Raw genomic sequence first — 19,471 nt, 5'->3', positions numbered from 1 at the left:
TGCGAGTATCTGTGCCGAAAGCATCCCTCATGGGGTCTGACTGTCACCGTCTCATTCTCATTACACAGCTAACAATCAGGGCAGATGGCGAGCTATGTCAGTACAAGAAAATCCAGCCCATATTAATTGAATGCTGGCAGGGGAGCACAGACAGATACAGTATTAGCTCTCCGTCGCATCTGATTCTGATCTGAAGAAACCCCTGGCCAATGAATTTAATTAAAGCTCGCTCAGAACTCGTGCGGCCGTTCTGCAGGAGGGAAGGAGATCTCCCAAACAGATACACTGTACGATGTACAAAATAAATGGGCTTTCGCAGGTGTCAGTGAATGTTCTCTGATGTGTCCTTTTGAGAAGTGACACCCTGCAGAAACTGACTTCAGACCGGGGAAAGGGAACAAATATTATTAAGATGTACAAGAACAATCGCTCAGTAAAAGTATGCACGGACTATTTTGAACTGATGTTCAAGTGTTCAGATGTCACAAGGCACCACAGGCTGTACAGGAAGTGGTTATAAATTCACTCATCTAGCTGTGTGTAGTAGTCGACAGTAAACTGGCTGTGCAGGGTTTCACATGGTGCTGTGGAGACTGTCTATGGGTGTCACACTGCTTGTAATCATGAAAACAATCACAGTTCTTCTGTGTAAGTACATTGACAACTGATGTGTTTTGTACTAAATGTGTGTATTCATAATTGAGTGAACCTTGTGTGCAAGTATAAAGGAAAAGGATCATTTTTGCCTTTTTGTTTTCTTCAAGGTGCTCTCGCAAATCAGGTCACAAGCCAAAGTAATGGTGAGCTCTCCATCATGAGACGGCGTCTGTCTGCTGCGTTCTCAGCATTGTTATGCATTGTGTCATTTATCAATATGATGTCTGTCTCTGCTTCAACCAGACAGCGTTACGGATATTTTTCCTGCGAGGATCCTGGCCCGGCAGAAAACTTTAAGGGAGAACAGTGACCTTTATGTAACCTGCAGCACACTTGTGGCCAAGAGACACAGGATGGTTTATGTTTATTTATGCAAGGATGGTCATGGGATAAAAAGACAGATGCAGAAGCAAGATCAAGATGATTCCACCTTCACCATATCCAGCGTTGGTCTTCATCATAGTGGAAGTTACAGCTGTGTTTATTCCATAAAGCTTTATTTGCCTTCCAAAGTAGCCAAGAGAGGATCCAACATCATTCAGATTCTGGTTATAGGTAAGGATTTTCATTCCTATGAAAGCATTATGCCGGTGTAAGTTCCCTCCACTCATTTTGTCCTTGTGCCGCACAGCCAATTTTCTCCCTGCAGACATTTCACTAGCTGGACCGTCCACTGTCATGGAGGGAGACAGTGCTGAGTTGAGATGTACCGTTTCTGACACCCTGCAAACACTCGATGCATGTCAGCTCGTCCACTCTTACCTCGTGAGGAACGAGAGCATCCTCCAAGTGCAAGCATTTAATGTCACGAGGAAGGAGGCGACTTTTACTATCGATGGCGCCGTGCCGAGGGATTCGGGTGATTACAGCTGCGTGGTGCTGCCATCTAAATGCATCCAAGAACATGAGAAAACACTCTATGGAAAGAACACAGTATCACTCAAGGTCAAAGGTGAGGGTGTCGGCTGCTCATAATTACAAAGCGCAGTAGAGGACAAATGAAGTTATTCAGATTTTTCTTTTCAAATGGAAATTCTAGAAACACAATCATCATGTCGGGGCTGACAAGTCTGTTTTGCTTTGCAGGGAGTTTGTTACTGCACGTGATCGTCTCCTGTGAAGTGACAACCCTGATGTTGTTAGTGCTGTGTCTGTGGTGGATCAAAAAAAGAGGTCAGCCGATCAGGAGAAAGCCGAAGGGCAAATCGTTCAGTTTAAGAGTGTAAATGTTTGACTATTATTGACAGCTGAAAAAAATGCTTCGAAAAATAAATCTGTGTAAACTATGATCTATAATCTGAATGTGTTTTCTTAGAATAATATGCATTTTTTATTTCACCTCAAAATTCTGTTTGTTTTCTATTTCAGATTTGTGCAATCCATGGTGAGTGTTCATCCAATCTGACTGATGCTGTCTGATAAATATAAGAGCATTGCTAAACTCATTAATAGATGACAGAAAGTCATTTGGGTTTTCTCAGTCATTAGTGCTCAGAGATTCCTGGATGCAGGATATTTACAGTGGATTGAAATATATTGAGTTGATTAAGGTCTAAATTGTGTTTTCTTACAGCACAGTGAGTCAGCAGACAAATACAGTCATGCTGGAGGAACAGCAGGAGCAGCCAGAGGCAGATGATCTGGAAGCACAAGATGGTATGTTGAAAATGGAATTACAGTGAAGGCACACTCTGGAGAGAGTATAATGACATTCCCAATGATGAATTAGAAAGTAAACATAATATAGCTACACTCTTGTCTGTTTTTAAATACCTCCTCTCCCAGGATGGACAAAATATCAGGGACATCTCCCTATGTTATTTTTTTTAACCCTTATATGATGTTCGGGTCAACTGACCCGTTTTCAAGTTTAGGCATGTAAAAAGTACCATTTGCTTTTTTTGTACTTTTGTACTTTTCACCATTTTAGTAAATTCTAAAGGTCTAAAAAAAAAAAAAAAAAAGAGGTGACATTTGTGGTGTTACGGGTCAAATTTGACCCAGCAGAGAATACTGGCCGTTGTATGCATCACTTAAAAGCTGTGGGTTGCTGTGGATCAAATATGGCTCAATGTGCCCCACAACACACACGCACACACGCACACAGGCTCCCTTCATCCCACGTGAACTCAAACTTTCTCGCAGCATATTAATACATTTTGAATTAAAAAAAATAAGCATAGGCATATATAAACAGGGTTTGGGTGAGATATTATCAGTTGCATTCTGTTAACATATTTTCTGCTATCTTAAAATATTTTCTGCCTAACATGGATCAAAACCTAAAATGCTTGAGAGAGCTTATACATGCATGTGCTCATCCTAATTCCTTCAGAAGAACAAGAGTTCATCATATCAAATTAATGCTGCTTTGTTATTTGTATCGCTACATGTTTTACGGTCGTTGTGCCTTTCTTAAAAAAAAGTGCCACATGAAACTATTGTAATGGACTGTTGATTTGCATGACCTACACAAAGGACAATACAGAAAAAATATCTTTCTTTCTTCTCTCCTTTGTACAATCTTTTCTTTTTCAATTATCAGAAGACTCTTTCAGCACAGAGGCGGAACAAGAGTAAGAATATAAATCAGTTTTGATACAAATTTTTACTTCAGCGTTGCTTTTAAACACGTGGAGAGTAAGATATGCTTCATTGTGTTGCATTAAAAAGCTTTAAAATTTTGAACCACATGGGAAATAATGGAATTTCTAAGCTGAAAATGACCTCTGTCATTGAAAGATGAAAAAATCAGTTACAAACTGACGTATGTTTTAAAACTTGACTTTGACAGTTCATTTTGAGAAAAAAGAAGCACAATTAATTTATTACGATCTTTCACATATAGATTGTCCCTTAGGAAATGTTACAGCATGTTTTATAGAGTCATTTTTAATATAAAGACATGATTATTATTCTTATCATTATTATTGGCAACATTTTTCAGATACCACAATGTCGTGGCTGCTGAGGACTTGACTTACTCTGACGATTCTGAGGGAGTGTACAATGTTGTAGGTGAGTGATGTGATATCACAGAAGGAGTTTTTATTGCCTATTGAAGGTCATATAGATGACTTTGATTTCTAACATGCAGATGAGGGTGAGAATGACTATGATGACCTGATCTAAAGTGTGCCAACAGACGAATTTTGAATGCTAAAGGTACTGTAAAATGCATAGTTATCTTTACAATGAAATATTCTAATACCTAGTACAGTTGAGAATGTGAGAGGTAGTGTCACTCATCAAATGCACCATTTGTTCTTGGTGTTTAGATGTTATTTTGTTTTTTCTTTGCATACAAAACTCAACAAGGCAACATGGATGGAAAATTGAGATGAGCAGGTTTTTCTGTCAGTGAGTTAAGTGCAGCTCACAGGAAAACCACATCTTCACCTTCAACAGCAGGGCAGATAATAGAGAACAGTGAATAGCGTTGTGTGGCTGGTTTTCTGACTCGAGAGTCTAATTCTCTCACGAGAACAGAAAAAGAACCGAAATAACCAAGAAAGAAATGTATGGGTGCCTAAGAACAGATCACGCAGAGTCCGCTATTTAACTGTGAACTTCTCAACCACAGATGATCCACACGCAAGACCAAGTCCACCGTGTTTGTATGCCACATCCTGTAGACGGACAAAACACCACATCCAGCGCTCAACTGATGTTACTGTTAATTAAATACATAATTGTGATTTATCCTTGTTTTGTTCAGTCTGTGTCACATTTCATGAGAGTAAGGCAGTGTTATATATTTAGAACTGAACTGAAAATGCTCTCACACATTCATTCTTACATGGATCCTCTCTTTGTTGCAGAGGGATTAAATTCCAAATTCCTGCCATTTTGTACAATCAGTGCTTTATAAAAATCTATTACAATGATCAATAGATTTACTTATCAATAATAAAGACTGCAAGTGTTGTTGCATTGATTGGATGTACTTTGTGTTAACAAGTGGAGAAAACAAATCCTTCCTAAAGGAAAAATCCTACAAATCCTACACTTAATCAGACATGTCTGTTGTTTGTTGTTGTCGCTGTCCGAGACATGTGAAGCACATGCTAATAGAATTAAAACCTAAATAAATAGCTGATTTTTGACAAAACCTCATTTTAATTAATACAATTGCATTGTATTTTGACAGAATGAGTATACATATAGCTTGAGAAGAAGTGGTAGACAAATTACTCCTTTACTTCTCCTCTATTAAAAATCCTACTTAAGTAAAGGTGCAAAAGTATTTTCAGCAAAGTGTACTGAAGTATAAAAGGTAAGCAGTAAGAGTACTGGTTCTGGGGAAGAAAATACCCACTGGGACTTATACATTATTATATATTTCTTTATTTTTCATACTGATGCATCGTTGCATAAACATGATTTTACTGTTGTAGCTGCTGTGCTGTTATTGTGAATTATTGGAGAATTATACCTCTCTGGGCCTCAAACGCTTATCTAAATTACACTATCTGAGTAGAAGTGGCTCTCACAGATGTCTGAGAGGTGAGAAAGTGTCCTGACTAAACAGGGAATGGTGAATACGGCCACAGAATCAAAGCCGAACCGTTTAGGCGGTTATTTCACAAGCCACAAAAAATTGCCATTATCCTGCCATTATCAAACAAGCTATTTTTCATTTTTTAATTTTATTGTGCTTGATGCAGAACATCAGCGCTTTTTGTAAAAACTCTTAGTAGCAACATTTTTTTCAAAGAGTGAGAATTCTTGAGGGTCTTTGTTTCAGTAATAGTGCATGTCTCAGGGAGTAGGGTCTGTGTAAGAAGTACTGATGTGATTAGACACAGTATAAACACCCAATATCACTTCATGCCTGGACCCTCTGTCCTTATTTCCTCTTCTTGTACTGATTAGACGCTGTTTAATCAGTAATCTCCAGCAGCTGCCTGAATCCACTGTTTCACTAGTGTACCCTTGTGAAGGTTCAACCAAAGAGTTCAGTGACCTTATCTGATAAGAGTGGTGCTCCATCAGTAGCACTGACTGTAATGGCTGACCAAGTTCTTCAGCTGATGAGCTACCAATCAGGAGGAGCATCCAGCATATTTGTCACTGCTGCTTTCCTCCCCTCTCTCATTACTGCTGCAGCTCCTGTGGGAAATACAGGAGAGGAGCTGACAGAAAGAATGGAGTTACTACTTTGTCATCAAAGACAGGGAGCAGATGTGTCCGGTGCTGGAGACAATGGTAGCACACTCACAGCTTTTGGTCTTGTCCTATCTTACAGTCTTTCTGGGCTGATGTTCAAGCTGCCACTAGATTTGATATTGGCTTCTCTTGCCTCTCTCTATACCTAGGACACATATCTAAGGAACTGGATACAGGATCACAGACATTCACTGAAAATGATCATGGTAGCAAGCAAGAAGGCAATTACATGATGTTAGCATTTCTGAATGAAACATAGAAGTGAATGTAAATGAAAGTGCAGCTTTCTACCAACAACTCTCATCCACTGTAATCTCATGTTTATTTTGTTACACAACAGAGAAATAACAGTATTAAAATCAGACCTATCTGGTCACATAGCAAAGATCTCAGTTAGCTTCCAATCAGTATTTCTGAATGCTTGCTTTGCCTGCTATATCTGAATCTGGATCATGTCTGGTTTTGACCCTGGCCTTCCTTAGAAAGGGTCGGCCGTTGCTACACAGTATTGGATAAAACCTCACGCAACCAGTCATTATCTTGCATGGAGAAATAGAGTCACAAATTCCTGTTATTGAGAAAAGGCTCAGATATGCAACCCAACCATAATTCCTCTGCTGCACCTCAACAGGGACTATGGGGATATCTGTTATCGTATTGTGTGTGAATTGCTGCCATAGAGGACAGCTTTACATAGTCACCATCAAACAATCAAAACTAGTTTTCAGCTACCTGACCTATGAAAGGAGCAGGACCCAGTTAAGAGTCCTGTCATTTTTTATTTATTTTTCTTTTCAAGCTTTTTTCAAGACAGATGCATCTGAAAAGCACAAGTGGGAGGAAAGCAATCACTGCAGCAGTAGCCAGAAAAGACAGAGCTACATCCACAGAGTGGTAGGAATACCATGGCAGTCTGTAGGACTCTGTTCTCAGGTGAGCTGCACCTTTGTGTCTCATGACAAACTCTATCCAGAAGAGGGCGGTATCCAGCGGCTTCATCGGCTGATCTCTGTGCAGCCTGGAGAGCCTCTGCACGTTCGTCCTGTAGGAGGGCTCGTGCAGGACTTCCTGTATGGCCTTCAGGAAGTTGTCGTCTTTGTCCACTGTGGCTAATGTAAGAATCTTAGCTGCTCCTCTCTCTTTCAGACGCAGCAGGTTGTCGTATTGGTCGAAAAACAAGGGTAAACCCACAACTGGGACTCCGTGATAAATTGCCTCTTGAACTCCGTTTGTTCCTCCGTGAGCCACAAATACTTTTATCTTGGGATGTCCTAAAAGGTCATTCTGCGGCATCCAGTCGACTAGTAAAGTGTTGTTGCCCAGAGCCGCTGGTCTGTCACCTTTATGCCTCCAGATGACTTTCTGAGGTAATTTGGCAAAAGCTGCAGCCATCTCATTTGTTAGATCAGCAGGAAGTTGACTCACAAAAGTCCCCATTGACATGATGACGACTCCATGCTCTCCGGAACTCTGCACAAACTCCTCCAGGTGTTCGGGTAAAGGTTTGGCAGGTTTACACTGGAACCCTCCCATATAGACAACATTAGGCATGGTGGGGCGAGGAAACTCAAACACAAAGTCCACTCTCATGAGCCACAGATCTGCTCCCTGTAGTAAGTCATTATATCTGATTTCTGGGCCAAAGAACTTATCACAAACAGCTTGATACTGAGGGCTGATTAAAAATCTGTCCTGCACTTGCAAAATGGTGGCGAAAATAAAATTCTTAACTCGCTGCATGAAAGTCATTTTGTCTGAAAATCCTGAGGTGGTCATTGGGATATAAGACAACGGAGAAGGTGCAATGGCTAAATGTCCCTCTCCACTAGTTATCCACCGCACATTATAAACCAGAGGCAGTTCAAGAGCGTGAGCCAACATTATACCTACACCCCACGCCGGGTCAGTAAGGACAAGGTCATATTTACTCTCCTTTAAACTACTCATTAAGTCTTTATCGTTAAACATGATAGTAGCCATTCTGCACATTATTCTGTGCACATTATACATTGCAGTAAACATCTCAACCTGCAAACTGGCGAAGCTCAAAGCTGTGCTCTCTCCCCTTTCTATAGCAATGATCCTTTCCAGAATCACCTTCACAAAGTCCTGATTAAAAGCTTCAGCGACAGGAACTGTGATTGTCTTGTAGTGCGGGGAGTCGTCCTGGATGTACCAGCTTTTATCGGTTCGTACCACGTCGACAGAGTGTCCTCGAGAGTGGAGAGCTTTGATCATGACGTCCATGTTCACCCAGTGGCTTCCCTCTAAAGGAACGACCAGAATCTTGCCTCCATGAGAAATTCTCCATGACAAGAATACGATAGATAATAAGAGAAGAAAAGCTGCATTTCCATGCGGAGGCATCTTTAACCTGAAAGGGAAAAAACAAACAAATGAAACATTATTCATAAGAATATTAGCTGTAAATGCCATGAAAACACATTTAAATGAATTCTTTTCTACATAAAAGTTAAATTCAGTGATAAGTGATATATTACATGTTTAAGTACATTCAAAAAATGCAAATGTGATCTGTAACGCACCTGTTTGGAGTAGCTCTGTGCGTGCAAGCGCTTAGATGTTTGAGTGAAACACCAAAGGTACCACTGAATACATAAGGACAAATTCCAGCAAAGCTTACGTAAGTGGATTAGGATAAGCTTTTTTCTTCACAAATGGACAACAATGTGGCCTCTTTGTTGCAGCTGTGAACAGAAATGTGTTACAGCTGCTTACCTCTTACCTCCTTGTGTGAATTCTGTCCTAGTAGCATGCTCAGTCTTTCATATTTATCATCAATGACACAAAATTACCAATAAGATTGCAAGTTTGATGCTTTGTGAAAGAGCCATACATACGTGCATTTACATATATACATATATATAGTACTGTGTGCCCCAGATGAGCAGCAAAATCAGCAGCCAGTAGTTCTGACAAACCAAAAACAATGGCTATTAGCAATTATCCAGGACTGAATGTCAAGTCCATAAGTTTTCTCATTCTATTTCCGAGACTAAGCTAGCTCCATTTATTTTTGCCTCACATTCAATGTTTCATCAGATGTGCATTGCATGTTTTGATGTTTATTTCAGACATGGAAGTTTTTCACTACTTTGAAGTCCATGCACCTTTATATAAAAAAGGAACGGTGAAGATAGGACAGGAACAAATGAAGAGGGCTGTTATGAATTGAATTGAATTGAAAGGCTTCTGAGCCAAGAAACAGATAAAATGCATCCGACTGTTAAACTGTAACTCAGTTTAAGAGTCCTTACTTCCTGCTGGATCTGTTCTTCTTTTATTTGTCTCATCTCCATCTTTGTTTGGTTTAGATTAAAAAACAAAAAATGCCTCACACTCTCTACCTGTGCTTATTTTTGTTTGTCATTTTTATTTGCAGTCTCTACATTTACCGTAGTAGTGACTGGAATTGAAATGCCATAGATTTACCACTGCAGTCAGCGGCATGCTCATGCTTGTCCTGCCTCTGTTGTGTATTTCAGCTGTAATGTGAAGACAAGGCCATGCGGAGGCAGCGCAGGCTCAGCCAAGGCTGTGCTGCTTAGCTGCTGGAGCTCAGAGTCTTCCTGGTACTTGGGTAGTGGTGAACCTGAGGCCCTTTGTTGCATTTCTCTAATTGACATCATTTTGAGGTATCAACATGTGACATCAATCAAATAACAAGACAGATTTGGAGTTGTGCAGGACTTGTCTTTCACCTCTGATGGAGCTAGCTCCTTGTGCTAATCTACAGTAGGCTGAAAACACCCAGGACCCACAGCATGTTTACTGATCTGCTACTAAGGATCGTCTTACAAGCCTCATTAAGAATGTGGGATTTTTCCTCTGGCAGAAAACAAGTGTTGCCTTAGAAATTCGAGTCCTGATACTGGTCTCTTAGCTGAGGGGATATGTGGTTCTACTCTCACTCCTTTCTCTCTGCTCCTGCTCACATTTCACGTTTACGTACGAGAATGTTCTCCAGAAACTTTAAGATCTCTTCAGACTGATACTGATACCATGATACATAAAGGTGATTTGTGAAACTAGAATTATAGAAAAGCGTAGCTGAATAATCACATTTATTTTTTTATGCCCCACAGATTAAGTCGTCATCTTTCCAAATGCAACTGATAGCAGACAGGCAGACAGAGAGTGGCATGTAAAATGAGACTCTTCTCCTACTCGTGTGTGTATGCTGATCTGGTGGTGAGCTGCCATATATTTGCCCACAAATTGATATTCAGCTGAATTTTTATTCATCACTGTATAACCTGCATAAATGTAAGGGCTGTTAATGAGACATTTATCCTACAATGATCCTGTGAAGACATGTTTTGTTTCCATTTCAAATCTAAACTCTATGATTCCAGCAAGTACAGAAGGTGAAATTAATATCGTGACATTTAGTGATGTGTGTGTGATGTGTGGGCAAAAAAATGCATTTTCTTGTCATATGTAGTACATCAATGGAGTCTTTTCATTTGACTTTAAACTCACATATACAGGATTCAAAATCTCTCTAAAAACAAGAAATCTGTCTCTGTGAGATATATTTGGCAAACGAGGTCCCAAATCTGCAGCTTGATCTCTGGCACAGCTGTGGCTTGCAGAGTGACTGCGGATAAGCCGAGCAGGACCATATCTGAGTGGTAATCTCAGTATCTCAGTCTGTCAAATCTCAAATAAGACCCATAACGAGCTGTTAATGTGCTTTGCCTCCATTTTTGGTTGGTTGAACTGCGGTTCTTAGAGGGTACTTCCAGCGTGGTTAGGGACGATGATGTTGGCCCATTTGTAAATAACCGGGATGAAGAGGAGAGCAGAGCCCAGGATCGACACCAGGAGGAAGGCCCAAAGAAACATTCGATCCAGGACCTGGGCTACAAACTTCCAGTCTTGTACCACCTGACCAAAAAAAGCACAAGTCAAGGCAATGGTTATTCACAGAGTCGTGAATAAGCCAGATTTTGATCTACGTGGTGAGCGATTAACATACAGTAGTACAGACTTTGTCACATATTGTTGGCAGGGCTAGAAATGATTGTTTAAATTGCTATTAGCCATTTTTATTATTACCTATGGTTGTCTAAATACACTTAATCCAACATACTCACCTCTCTGACCTCATTTTCTTTGACCACGTGCATGGTTATGTAGCGAACAGAATCCAAAGCTGCTTGTAGATTATGTCTGGTGTAGAGAAGAGGTGTCAGTTCAGGCACTGAGCCCTTCACCATGCCCAGCCCTCCCACTCTGGCAGCTCCAGCTGTGGCGTAGCGGTCCACATGGCTGCGCATGCACAGCAGCTTTGGCAGCCGATGCAGGAAAATCCTCCTCACCCAGGGCGCCATGGCGTTATGTGTCGAAGAGGAGCGATGGTGGATGTTGATGGCGAAGACGGTGATGATGATGGAGAGCGTGACGAAGATCATGGTGAAGACCAGGTACTCCCCGATGAGAGGGATGGCCTTCGAAGAGGAGGGGATGATCTCCTCGATGACCAGGAGGAAAACTGTGAGCGACACCAGGACTGAGGTGCAGAGAGAGATCTTCTCGCCACCGTTGGAGGGCAGATAGAAGACGAGGATGGTGAGGAAGGACAGGCCAATGCAGGGGATGATGAGGAAGAGGGTGTAGAAAAGAGGCAGCCTGCGGATGATGAAGAAGTAGGTGATGGTGGGATAGAGAGAGCTGCCGTCTGTCCTCAGACTGCGGCTGCCTGTGGCCTTCACTATCTCCCATTCGCCGTTGTCAAAATAGTCTCGCTTGTCCACATGGAAGTCCTCCAGAATGATGTCCACCTGTGAAAGACAGAGTGAAATCTCATGTCGATCGGTGGTCCTGACTGACACTAATGTACTGTGTGCATACTGCGGAGTAGAGACTGACCTGGGAGCCATCATATGTCCAGGAGCCAAACTTCATTGAACAGTTCTGGAGGTCAAAAGGGAAGAAGGTGACATCAATGGTGCAGGCTGACTTGTAATTGGCCGGCGGTGTCCATGAAACAGTTCCATCATACTTAACAACAGCCTTGGTGACAGTACCCTCAAAACGCCCATCTGAACTGTCGAAAGAAATAACATTTATTAATCTAAAAGGCTACCTGTTGGCGGGATTATCTGATTTTATAGTCATTGCTAGAATGTCTCATTCATGCAGAGCTGTGTGCTTCTTTTACGGTTAACACAGTTTTATGATACAGTACTGTCAGCATATCAGTATGGTCATGTAATTCAGGAAAATATAAAATCCATGACATCTCCTTCCACATATAATGACACATACTTATCATACAGTACAACGTCAGGGAGCCAGATCCTGTCAGATGGGACGCGGATTATTGTGATGCCCAGATAGTCATCAGGGTTCCATCTGAGTTTCATGTCAATCCACTCCTACATCAAGGAAAAATGGAAATTTTGTAAAAAATGGCAAAGAAAGGTTTGAAATTTTTAGATAACATTCATGTCTGTGAGCTAAGAAGCTACAGCCAGCATTTGGGTAACTTATCTTAGCACAGAGACAGACGGAAGCAGCTCGTCTGGCACTTTGATAACATAATCTGCCCACCAGCAACTCTGAGGCTCACTAATTAAGACGCAGTATCTCACTTTTAAGAATTTACTGTTTCCCCCCTTGTCCTGTCTTTGTGCTAAGCTAACCAGCTGCTGGTGATAGCTTCATATTTTCTGCACAGACATGAGAGTGTCTTATCGAACACTTGGCAAGAACATGAATAAGCATATTTCCCAAAATGGCAAACATTTACAATACAATATATCTCCCAGCTCCGGTCTCCATAGAAGGTACATGTGCACACAGCTGTTAATAACTGGGAAATCTATTTGTCTTGGCTTAGACATGCTATATGTACATGGTAAGTGTTTTATGATAGACCAGTCTGGAGGGTAAGCCAGTGCAAGAAACAAGCTTAAACTCAGAATTCATTTTCTAAATCAAAAAGGTGACCTCCAAATGAAAGAGATAACATCCAATTACGAAATGTGACATTCTGTCCACTTTACGAATGATCTAGTATAATAGACAGACATCACCACTGGGATCATTGCCCTTCCAGCTCTCCTTTTGCATGACGCAATCCATCACTGTGAAAGGGGGCATCTGACCTGAATGCCAGAGCCTGGTGTGTGGGGATAACTCATAAGATGCATGACAGACAGGACAACCAGGACCGTGAATAAGGCTGACAGGAGTGAGGAGGACGTGGCTTGTGGAGAAAGGTGCATTGGCACACAGCCAAAAGGACTCACGTTTGATAAGGACTGTCGGTGAAATGCCACCAGATCAGATCAAAGTGGGTGTGGAGAGGCCGGCTGTTTGTGTCTGAATGCCGTGTAAGGCAGAGGTTGTTTCAGAATATTTCCACAGCCATAAAGTAACACTAACGGCCATACTCAGCATAACAGCTGTAACAAAATGTGATGCATCAGCTTTTATGGTCAGATGTATAGCTCTACTTGCCTGTTTCATCCACACGTTGGTTGTCATTCGCTGATTCTTCTCATCCTAGAATGGTGAAACAGGAATGTTCAAATTTCTATTTAAAGAGTAGCCGAGTTAAAACATATTTTTGGAGCAACAGTGTAAATAGCGTACTGTCTTTCAGCCCTAGTGTGTTTTTCCATTCGCATGCTGTAGTCAGCACCTCAGTGCAACACATTGATACAACCATATCAATAACTATCCTCACCACATCAACCAGCTGGGAGATGGCCAGTCCAAACTTCACACGGATCGTTTGGTTTAGGTATTCCACAGGACGAACCCATTTCTGGTAGTTTCCGAAGAGGTATTTGAACAGCTTGTCCTCTGCTTTCGCATAGGAGGAGAGTTTTGGAACCCCTGAAAGAAGGTTATGGAAGAATCGAAAGATGATATTAACTTGTAGATAATTCAGCAAATGCAGCAGCACCTTCGATTTATGCAGTAGCCCCATGTAGAACCCATGCTCGATAAAAGCTCTGTTAGTGGCATTGATCTCACACAACACTGCATTCACCTCTCTGACCTTACTACAGTGTTTGTGTCTAGAGTTTCTGGATATGACCTCTGTGGTAAAGCTTTTGTTTCAAGAGACAGAGAAACCAAAGCTTTGATCCAAACACACACTGAAAATACAACAGCATTAAGAATCCTTAAAAGAAATAGTGTGTGAAAGCCTGAAAATAAATGCTAAAATGATTAGATTTGACACCTGTCTGCCATCCATCAGCAACAGAGATAACAGGTGACCTTCACACAGTTAAGCTTTGGTAATGGAGCCATTAACTACAAAAGAAAAAAAAAAGATATTCAGTGTAGCAGTAGGTAGGTGTAGGTTGGTATGTTTTCATGCGCTCATCATTTGGCTGGTTGTCTGTCAACTAGAGCAAACATATTTCAACATAATTCTGTATTCCGTCCAGCTGACAATATACAGAATGAGTCTCAAAGGACTCCCATGTTTATGTTATCACCTGTAATTATGCCAGAGTACAGCTGCAAAACATCTATTCCATGATTGGAGAAAGCATTGGAGAGATTTGGCCCACTTCCTATTCACTGCATGTCCTTTCTCCATTCACCAGAGTCAGAGACTGATTTGCCTGTTTCCCTGTTTTGCACTGTGACTCATGTGCGTCGGTGACTGTAAATAATGCAGCCGCTCTCAGATCATGGGCCATCATCACGAAATCACTGCTTACCAATGGATCTTGGGAGATTAAGTGTAAATGCAATAAAAGGTGAATGTAGGATACTGTAAGTGAGACAGTGGAGTGTCAGAGCAGCAGGTCACGTGTGTGAAAAGACTTCTTGGACTGACATGTGACAATATGCCAATTTTCATAGAGCACTGACCTGTCAAAATTGGTGATTGGTATTAATTGGCTAACAAGAAAAAAGACAGACAGCCTAAAAACCATATGCTGCTAACTCATATTTGGTGCTTGACAATGATTTCTTCCTGGTTTGAGCTTCCTTTGGCTTCTGCAAAATTATGAAAAAAATATGCAGAAACTGTATTTTTTCTATCCGTACATGCATAAAAGCATGTACTGACTAGGTACTGTAATGGCATTGAGTGCAGGTAAAAGATGAGCGTAACTGACTGCTTTTTCTCAGTTTTATGCAGCAGTGACACTCTTTTAATCACAGTCAAGATGGTGCATTGTTTTGCTGAAGCAGGGCTCCTCTACAGTGTAGAAAATATTGATTTCATTTTGAAGTATACACCATTTCTTACATCCTGCCCTTTAAATCATTCGCCAACACGGTTATAAACTCAATTTACGGCCGGAGAATGTGGCAGGAAATCTACCACAAGACTGACCACAAAGGCATGGTGTCACCCTCTCAATGTGTGCGAATCAATAAAAACAAGGCGGCAACACCCTCAGTCAGTAATGACTGTGCGATAGGCAAATTCATCATCTCTCCAGCCTCTCCCCCACCATCACCAGCATCTTGCTCGACTGAAAGGCAAGCTGCAAAATCTGCTGGATTCTGCATTAATCTGTTTTAGTGTACGATAAATGTCATGTGTAGAGTCAGGAATATACTAATGCACAAAGCTAATGTATGTGCTATGAGGTGAAGGGAACACTCAATTACATCTCATACTGGAGTAAAATTAATACTTAATGTTAACTCATTCCTGCAGTTTCAAGGACACCGGAGTCAATGCTTGCTGCTATCTGCTGTGGGAAGCATAGCAAAAAGCAAATCAACATGAATGAAACATGGGATATATAATGTATGTGTGATGCTGCCACACAGATGGTGAGGGATTACAGCGAGCACAAACTAAGATGACATGTCGCCACAACCACATATGCAAAACACCAGTGACAGAGAGGGAAACCAATAAAATGCACGGCAGAAGCAAAACAATCCCCCAGTCCCATAAGGTTCATACACATATGAATAAACCATATGCATAAACCTACTATCCATGTAAAGGAAGCTGCTGTATACATGCATACAAGTATACTGTACAATAGGTGCATACACACACACAACAGTATACACACTGTCATGGCAACAGTGGTCCGTCTCTTCCCTCCTCTCCTGCTACGGTGCACATACATTAATAAATACCATACAAACCTGTCATTCCTCACCTGCCCACAAGCTGTCGCTACAAAGTGTTTACTGCTTCATCACGTCACCTGACCCAGTCATCCCTGCAACCAGCTGTCCTTGATTCACCTTCATGCCATCTCGGCATCTTATTTACAACTTTCAAAGTTCAAGGTTAATTCGTTTATCACACTACAGCAGGGCTGCACAATGAAATGCAAGCTGTGGTCCCTTTATGCAACTCACAAAACGATCATTTATGGCGGAGAGTGGAGGCTGAATCGAGGAGTCTCACAGCCTGAGGAAAGAAGCTGCTCTGCAGTGTGGTGGTAAGGCAGCGGATACTTCTGTATCGCTCGCCAGGCGGCAGCGGATACTTCTGTATCGCTCGCCAGGCGGCAGCACGGTGACCAAACTGTGACTGAGGTGGGTATCGTAGAGAGTGTTCACATCAACATCCAAGTCGTAAATACAACTGGAAAAGGCAGATTTTTCTCAAAGCTTGGTTATATCCGACTTGACCCATGATAACATAAACAAGCAAATACGAATTGCTCCAGGTCACCAAATGTGCCCAGTCAATGAAATTAAACCCAGATTTAGTGGATATGCTTAACACCATGAGAAACTTTCCTCTCTTTCCAACCCATGAAGTCCAACTTTTCTCCCCTTGCAAATTTTTGGTGATTGTGTTTCTGAGTTTTAGGAGAAATTGAGGACGTTTAGTTAAAATTAGTTAAAATGGTCTTTCACTTATTAGCTATTACAAAATGCTTGTACAAGAGCTTTATAGTTTATTTACTTTTCGAGCAGTGTTCTAACATCTGAGCTAAAATCATTTATTGCCAAAAAATGCAAATCTAACTGTAAAATGTGATATGAGCAGGTAAGCGGTCACACTGGCACCAGTACTTTTTGTTTGACCCAAACTTGGCAAGCTCCCCTTACTCTTCACTGACCATCTGCCAAGTTCGTGTTCTTTCTCTGTTTCTAGGTATCCACTGGAGTCCAACTTATCTCTGACTATGCCATCTGTCATACTGAGGACAGTACACTCCACTGTGGCAATTTGATGAGGCATTCAGGGTCCTCAGGAAACTTACGCAGTGAGTGGCACAGGTGGCAGCAGCAGAGCAGCGGCAGCAGCAGCAGCAGTGCGAGAGAGGTGGCTGCCCCTCCTACTCTCAGCATCATATCGGAGGTGGCACTGGATCCACTCAGCTGGTCCCTTTGGCATCACAGTGCTGGAAAATAAATATTAAGAACAGCAGTTATTAAAAACAGCTTTTGTGTACACGAGGCTGAGCTTTCAAAACGTGGTTTTAATCATGCCTTGGGTTAAGAGTTCAAATCCCAATTGGGTAGCTTACTCCACTTTGGTAAATCTATATGCATTCACAGTAACAGATTTCAGTGAATAGGCTGTGTATAGCTAAAAATAACCATCATTAATCATCACATTAGATAAGGAACTGCATCAGTTACACACCTTTAGTAAACAGCACCCTGCACAAGCCAAGAATGCACCCTCCCCTCACCTTGCTAACCTGACCCTCTCTAAGGCAATGCTTATATTCCACACAGCAAGCATGAGAACACTGCATACATACCGGCCCTAAGTCTCCTCCATTAATACACAGTCCAGAGCGGCGCTAGTGGCGGAGGCGGTGGGAGTCTTCACGACAGCGACAGTGCTGCTCTATTCCTGCTCCTCCATTCCATGCAGGTTCCTTCTCTCGCCTCACACAGATGCTGCCTCCCTCCCTGCTGCCTCCAATTGTGCACAGGCACAACGCATCCTCATCTCCTCCTCCCCCTCCTCCATCAGAGCCCGCCCCGTTTCCCCCACCTCCTCTCCTTCTTCAAGAGCATTTCCGTGGTCACTAATCATAGACAGGGACAGCCCCCCCCCCCCCCCCCCCCCAATGCAGCCACCTCACTGCCTCTCCACAGCATCATCAAGCAAGGGCAGCCCTGACGTTGAGATTCTGCATCACATTTTCAGTTTCCAGGTTGTTATCTGGTGTCCACAGCCACATGTGATGCCACATTTTGCACCTCTGGTTCTTCTCGGTGTCTCTGTGTGTGTGAGCGAGTGTGCTTCCATGGTGACGGTGTATTGTGGGACCCAGAGATTCACATTCTGAATATTTCATTGAGATTAGTATCTTGTTCGCTATTTTTTCACTTATATTTATTGACACTTTGGGGAAAAAACAGGTGACTGAAAAGATGAAATAAAGAAATAAAGAGTTTAAAATATATAAAAAGGACAGCTTTTCAGTTGCAGTTCTGAGCATAAACACATTGTTTAAAGAATGATGTGATACGAGGGAGCTCTGTAGTAAAGTGGTTACAATTAAAAGCCTTGAATGACTCTGCGGACTACTGCCAGTAAGACATGAAAGATCAGTCCATGACAATGTGTTCCTGAAGTGGCCTTTCAAAACAAATCGTGTTGCATCAATGAAGCAATGTTCAATTTTACTTGCTGTGTGCTTTATAACATGTGAAAATGGGTGGAGGGGAATTCACAGCAACAAAAAAGAGAAGATCAGAAAAGAAAAACAGAATGTGCAGAATGTTCTTACAATGGATCCAGTGCTTATTAGTATTTTATTACACATTCAAACATCAAACTCAGTCAGAATATATAAACATAGAGGCAATTTGAACAGTCTCATATTCAGTATGGATATCATACAAACATAATACATACAATGGCATGTCCATGTAAAGAATGCAGCTTTCAAAGAAAAGAATTAATATGAAATTTAGTCTAATTATAAAAAAAAATCCAAGTATGGGAGTCAAATGTATAAAAATAAATGTCAGCAAAAATAGGGCAGCATTGAGTGTTTTGCTTAGAATGAAATGCCAACAGTGGATGTCTCTGTATTGATTCCTGTGTGCGTCGGATCACTGAATCTCAGTGGCATAATGATGCCTTCTGCATAAACAGTGCGCAGCCTACACAAGGAGTCCTAATCGCTAATTCTGCAAGACCTTCTAGCCACAAATCTGCAGGCAAGGCAACAAGATGCGTTTGTCAATAATGGTAATCACATTTTATTGTCATCACTCAATGAAAGCTGGCCTACAGGGGGCCTCAGGAGCATCCAAATGCTCTGATGCTGCTAATTCAGGCCTGCTGACAGTTTGGGGTTGTGGACTGTGGAAATGGAAGCAGTCAGTACAAAGACTGGCCTGGAAGTGAGCCAGAGCAGACTTTAGACAGATAATAGCACAGTTTCAGTTATGTACGGCCTGTGGTGTGATCCTTTATTCGTGCCAAGAAACAAAATTACAGTAAGCAGACAAGGTCTCTATCCTGTGTTCGCCCGGTCTAATGAGACTGTCACATAAACGGTGAGTGAGTGAGTGAATTAATAAAACCGTCGCCAAAGGGCGCTTTGCTCCTCGGTGTTATTGCCCTGGTCCCATTACTCAGTAACTTCCTTATCGCTGCTGTTTCCACACACATCACTGCCCGCGGTGGCCTGTCCTCACCCGGAGCTCCACCTCCGTCCTCAGCCGCTCCTCCTTTCCGGACTGA

General features: G+C 41.8%; 2 protein-coding genes across 2 annotated transcripts; both read right to left on the bottom strand.

Moving 5' to 3' along the window:
• Positions 1–3,705: 3,705 nt before the first annotated feature.
• On the bottom strand, positions 3,706–8,388 carry LOC121608739 (UDP-glucuronosyltransferase 2B17-like). Its single transcript, XM_041940061.1, has 3 exons — positions 8,373–8,388; positions 6,709–8,200; positions 3,706–3,780 (listed from the first exon to the last, which is right to left on the bottom strand). Exons 2-3 carry the CDS (start codon positions 8,191–8,193, stop codon positions 3,706–3,708), a joined length of 1,560 nt encoding a protein of 519 aa, XP_041795995.1. The 5' UTR covers positions 8,194–8,200; positions 8,373–8,388.
• A 2,190-nt stretch (positions 8,389–10,578) lies between these two features.
• On the bottom strand, positions 10,579–17,109 carry chrna5 (cholinergic receptor, nicotinic, alpha 5). Its single transcript, XM_041938144.1, has 7 exons — positions 17,019–17,109; positions 13,547–13,698; positions 13,318–13,362; positions 12,121–12,230; positions 11,722–11,899; positions 10,947–11,633; positions 10,579–10,737 (listed from the first exon to the last, which is right to left on the bottom strand). The coding sequence occupies exons 1-7, from the start codon at positions 17,107–17,109 to the stop codon at positions 10,579–10,581; spliced, it is 1,422 nt and encodes a 473-aa protein (XP_041794078.1).
• Between the last annotated feature and the right edge of the window lie 2,362 nt (positions 17,110–19,471).

Source organism: Chelmon rostratus, chromosome 1, assembly GCF_017976325.1.
Source record: "Chelmon rostratus isolate fCheRos1 chromosome 1, fCheRos1.pri, whole genome shotgun sequence".
Taxonomy (NCBI): Eukaryota; Metazoa; Chordata; class Actinopteri; order Chaetodontiformes; family Chaetodontidae; genus Chelmon; species Chelmon rostratus.
The sequence above is the reverse complement of the archived record's forward strand: the minus strand, read 5'-3'. Positions and strand labels throughout refer to the sequence as shown.

Coding starts and splice junctions, on each gene's coding strand:
- LOC121608739 (XM_041940061.1), bottom strand. CDS start 8,193: ATGCCTCCGCATGGAAATGCAGCTTTTCTTCTCTTATTATCTATCGTA. Junction 3,781..6,708: donor ATTCCTACCACTCTGTGGAT/GTAGCTCTGTCT, acceptor ACTTTAGATCAG/GTCATCATAGTCATTCTCAC.
- chrna5 (XM_041938144.1), bottom strand. CDS start 17,109: ATGATGCTGAGAGTAGGAGGGGCAGCCACCTCTCTCGCACTGCTGCTG. Junction 11,900..12,120: donor GACGTTGTACTGTATGATAA/GTATGTGTCATT, acceptor TTCTTTCGACAG/TTCAGATGGGCGTTTTGAGG. Junction 11,634..11,721: donor GGACATATGATGGCTCCCAG/GTCAGTCTCTAC, acceptor TGTCTTTCACAG/GTGGACATCATTCTGGAGGA.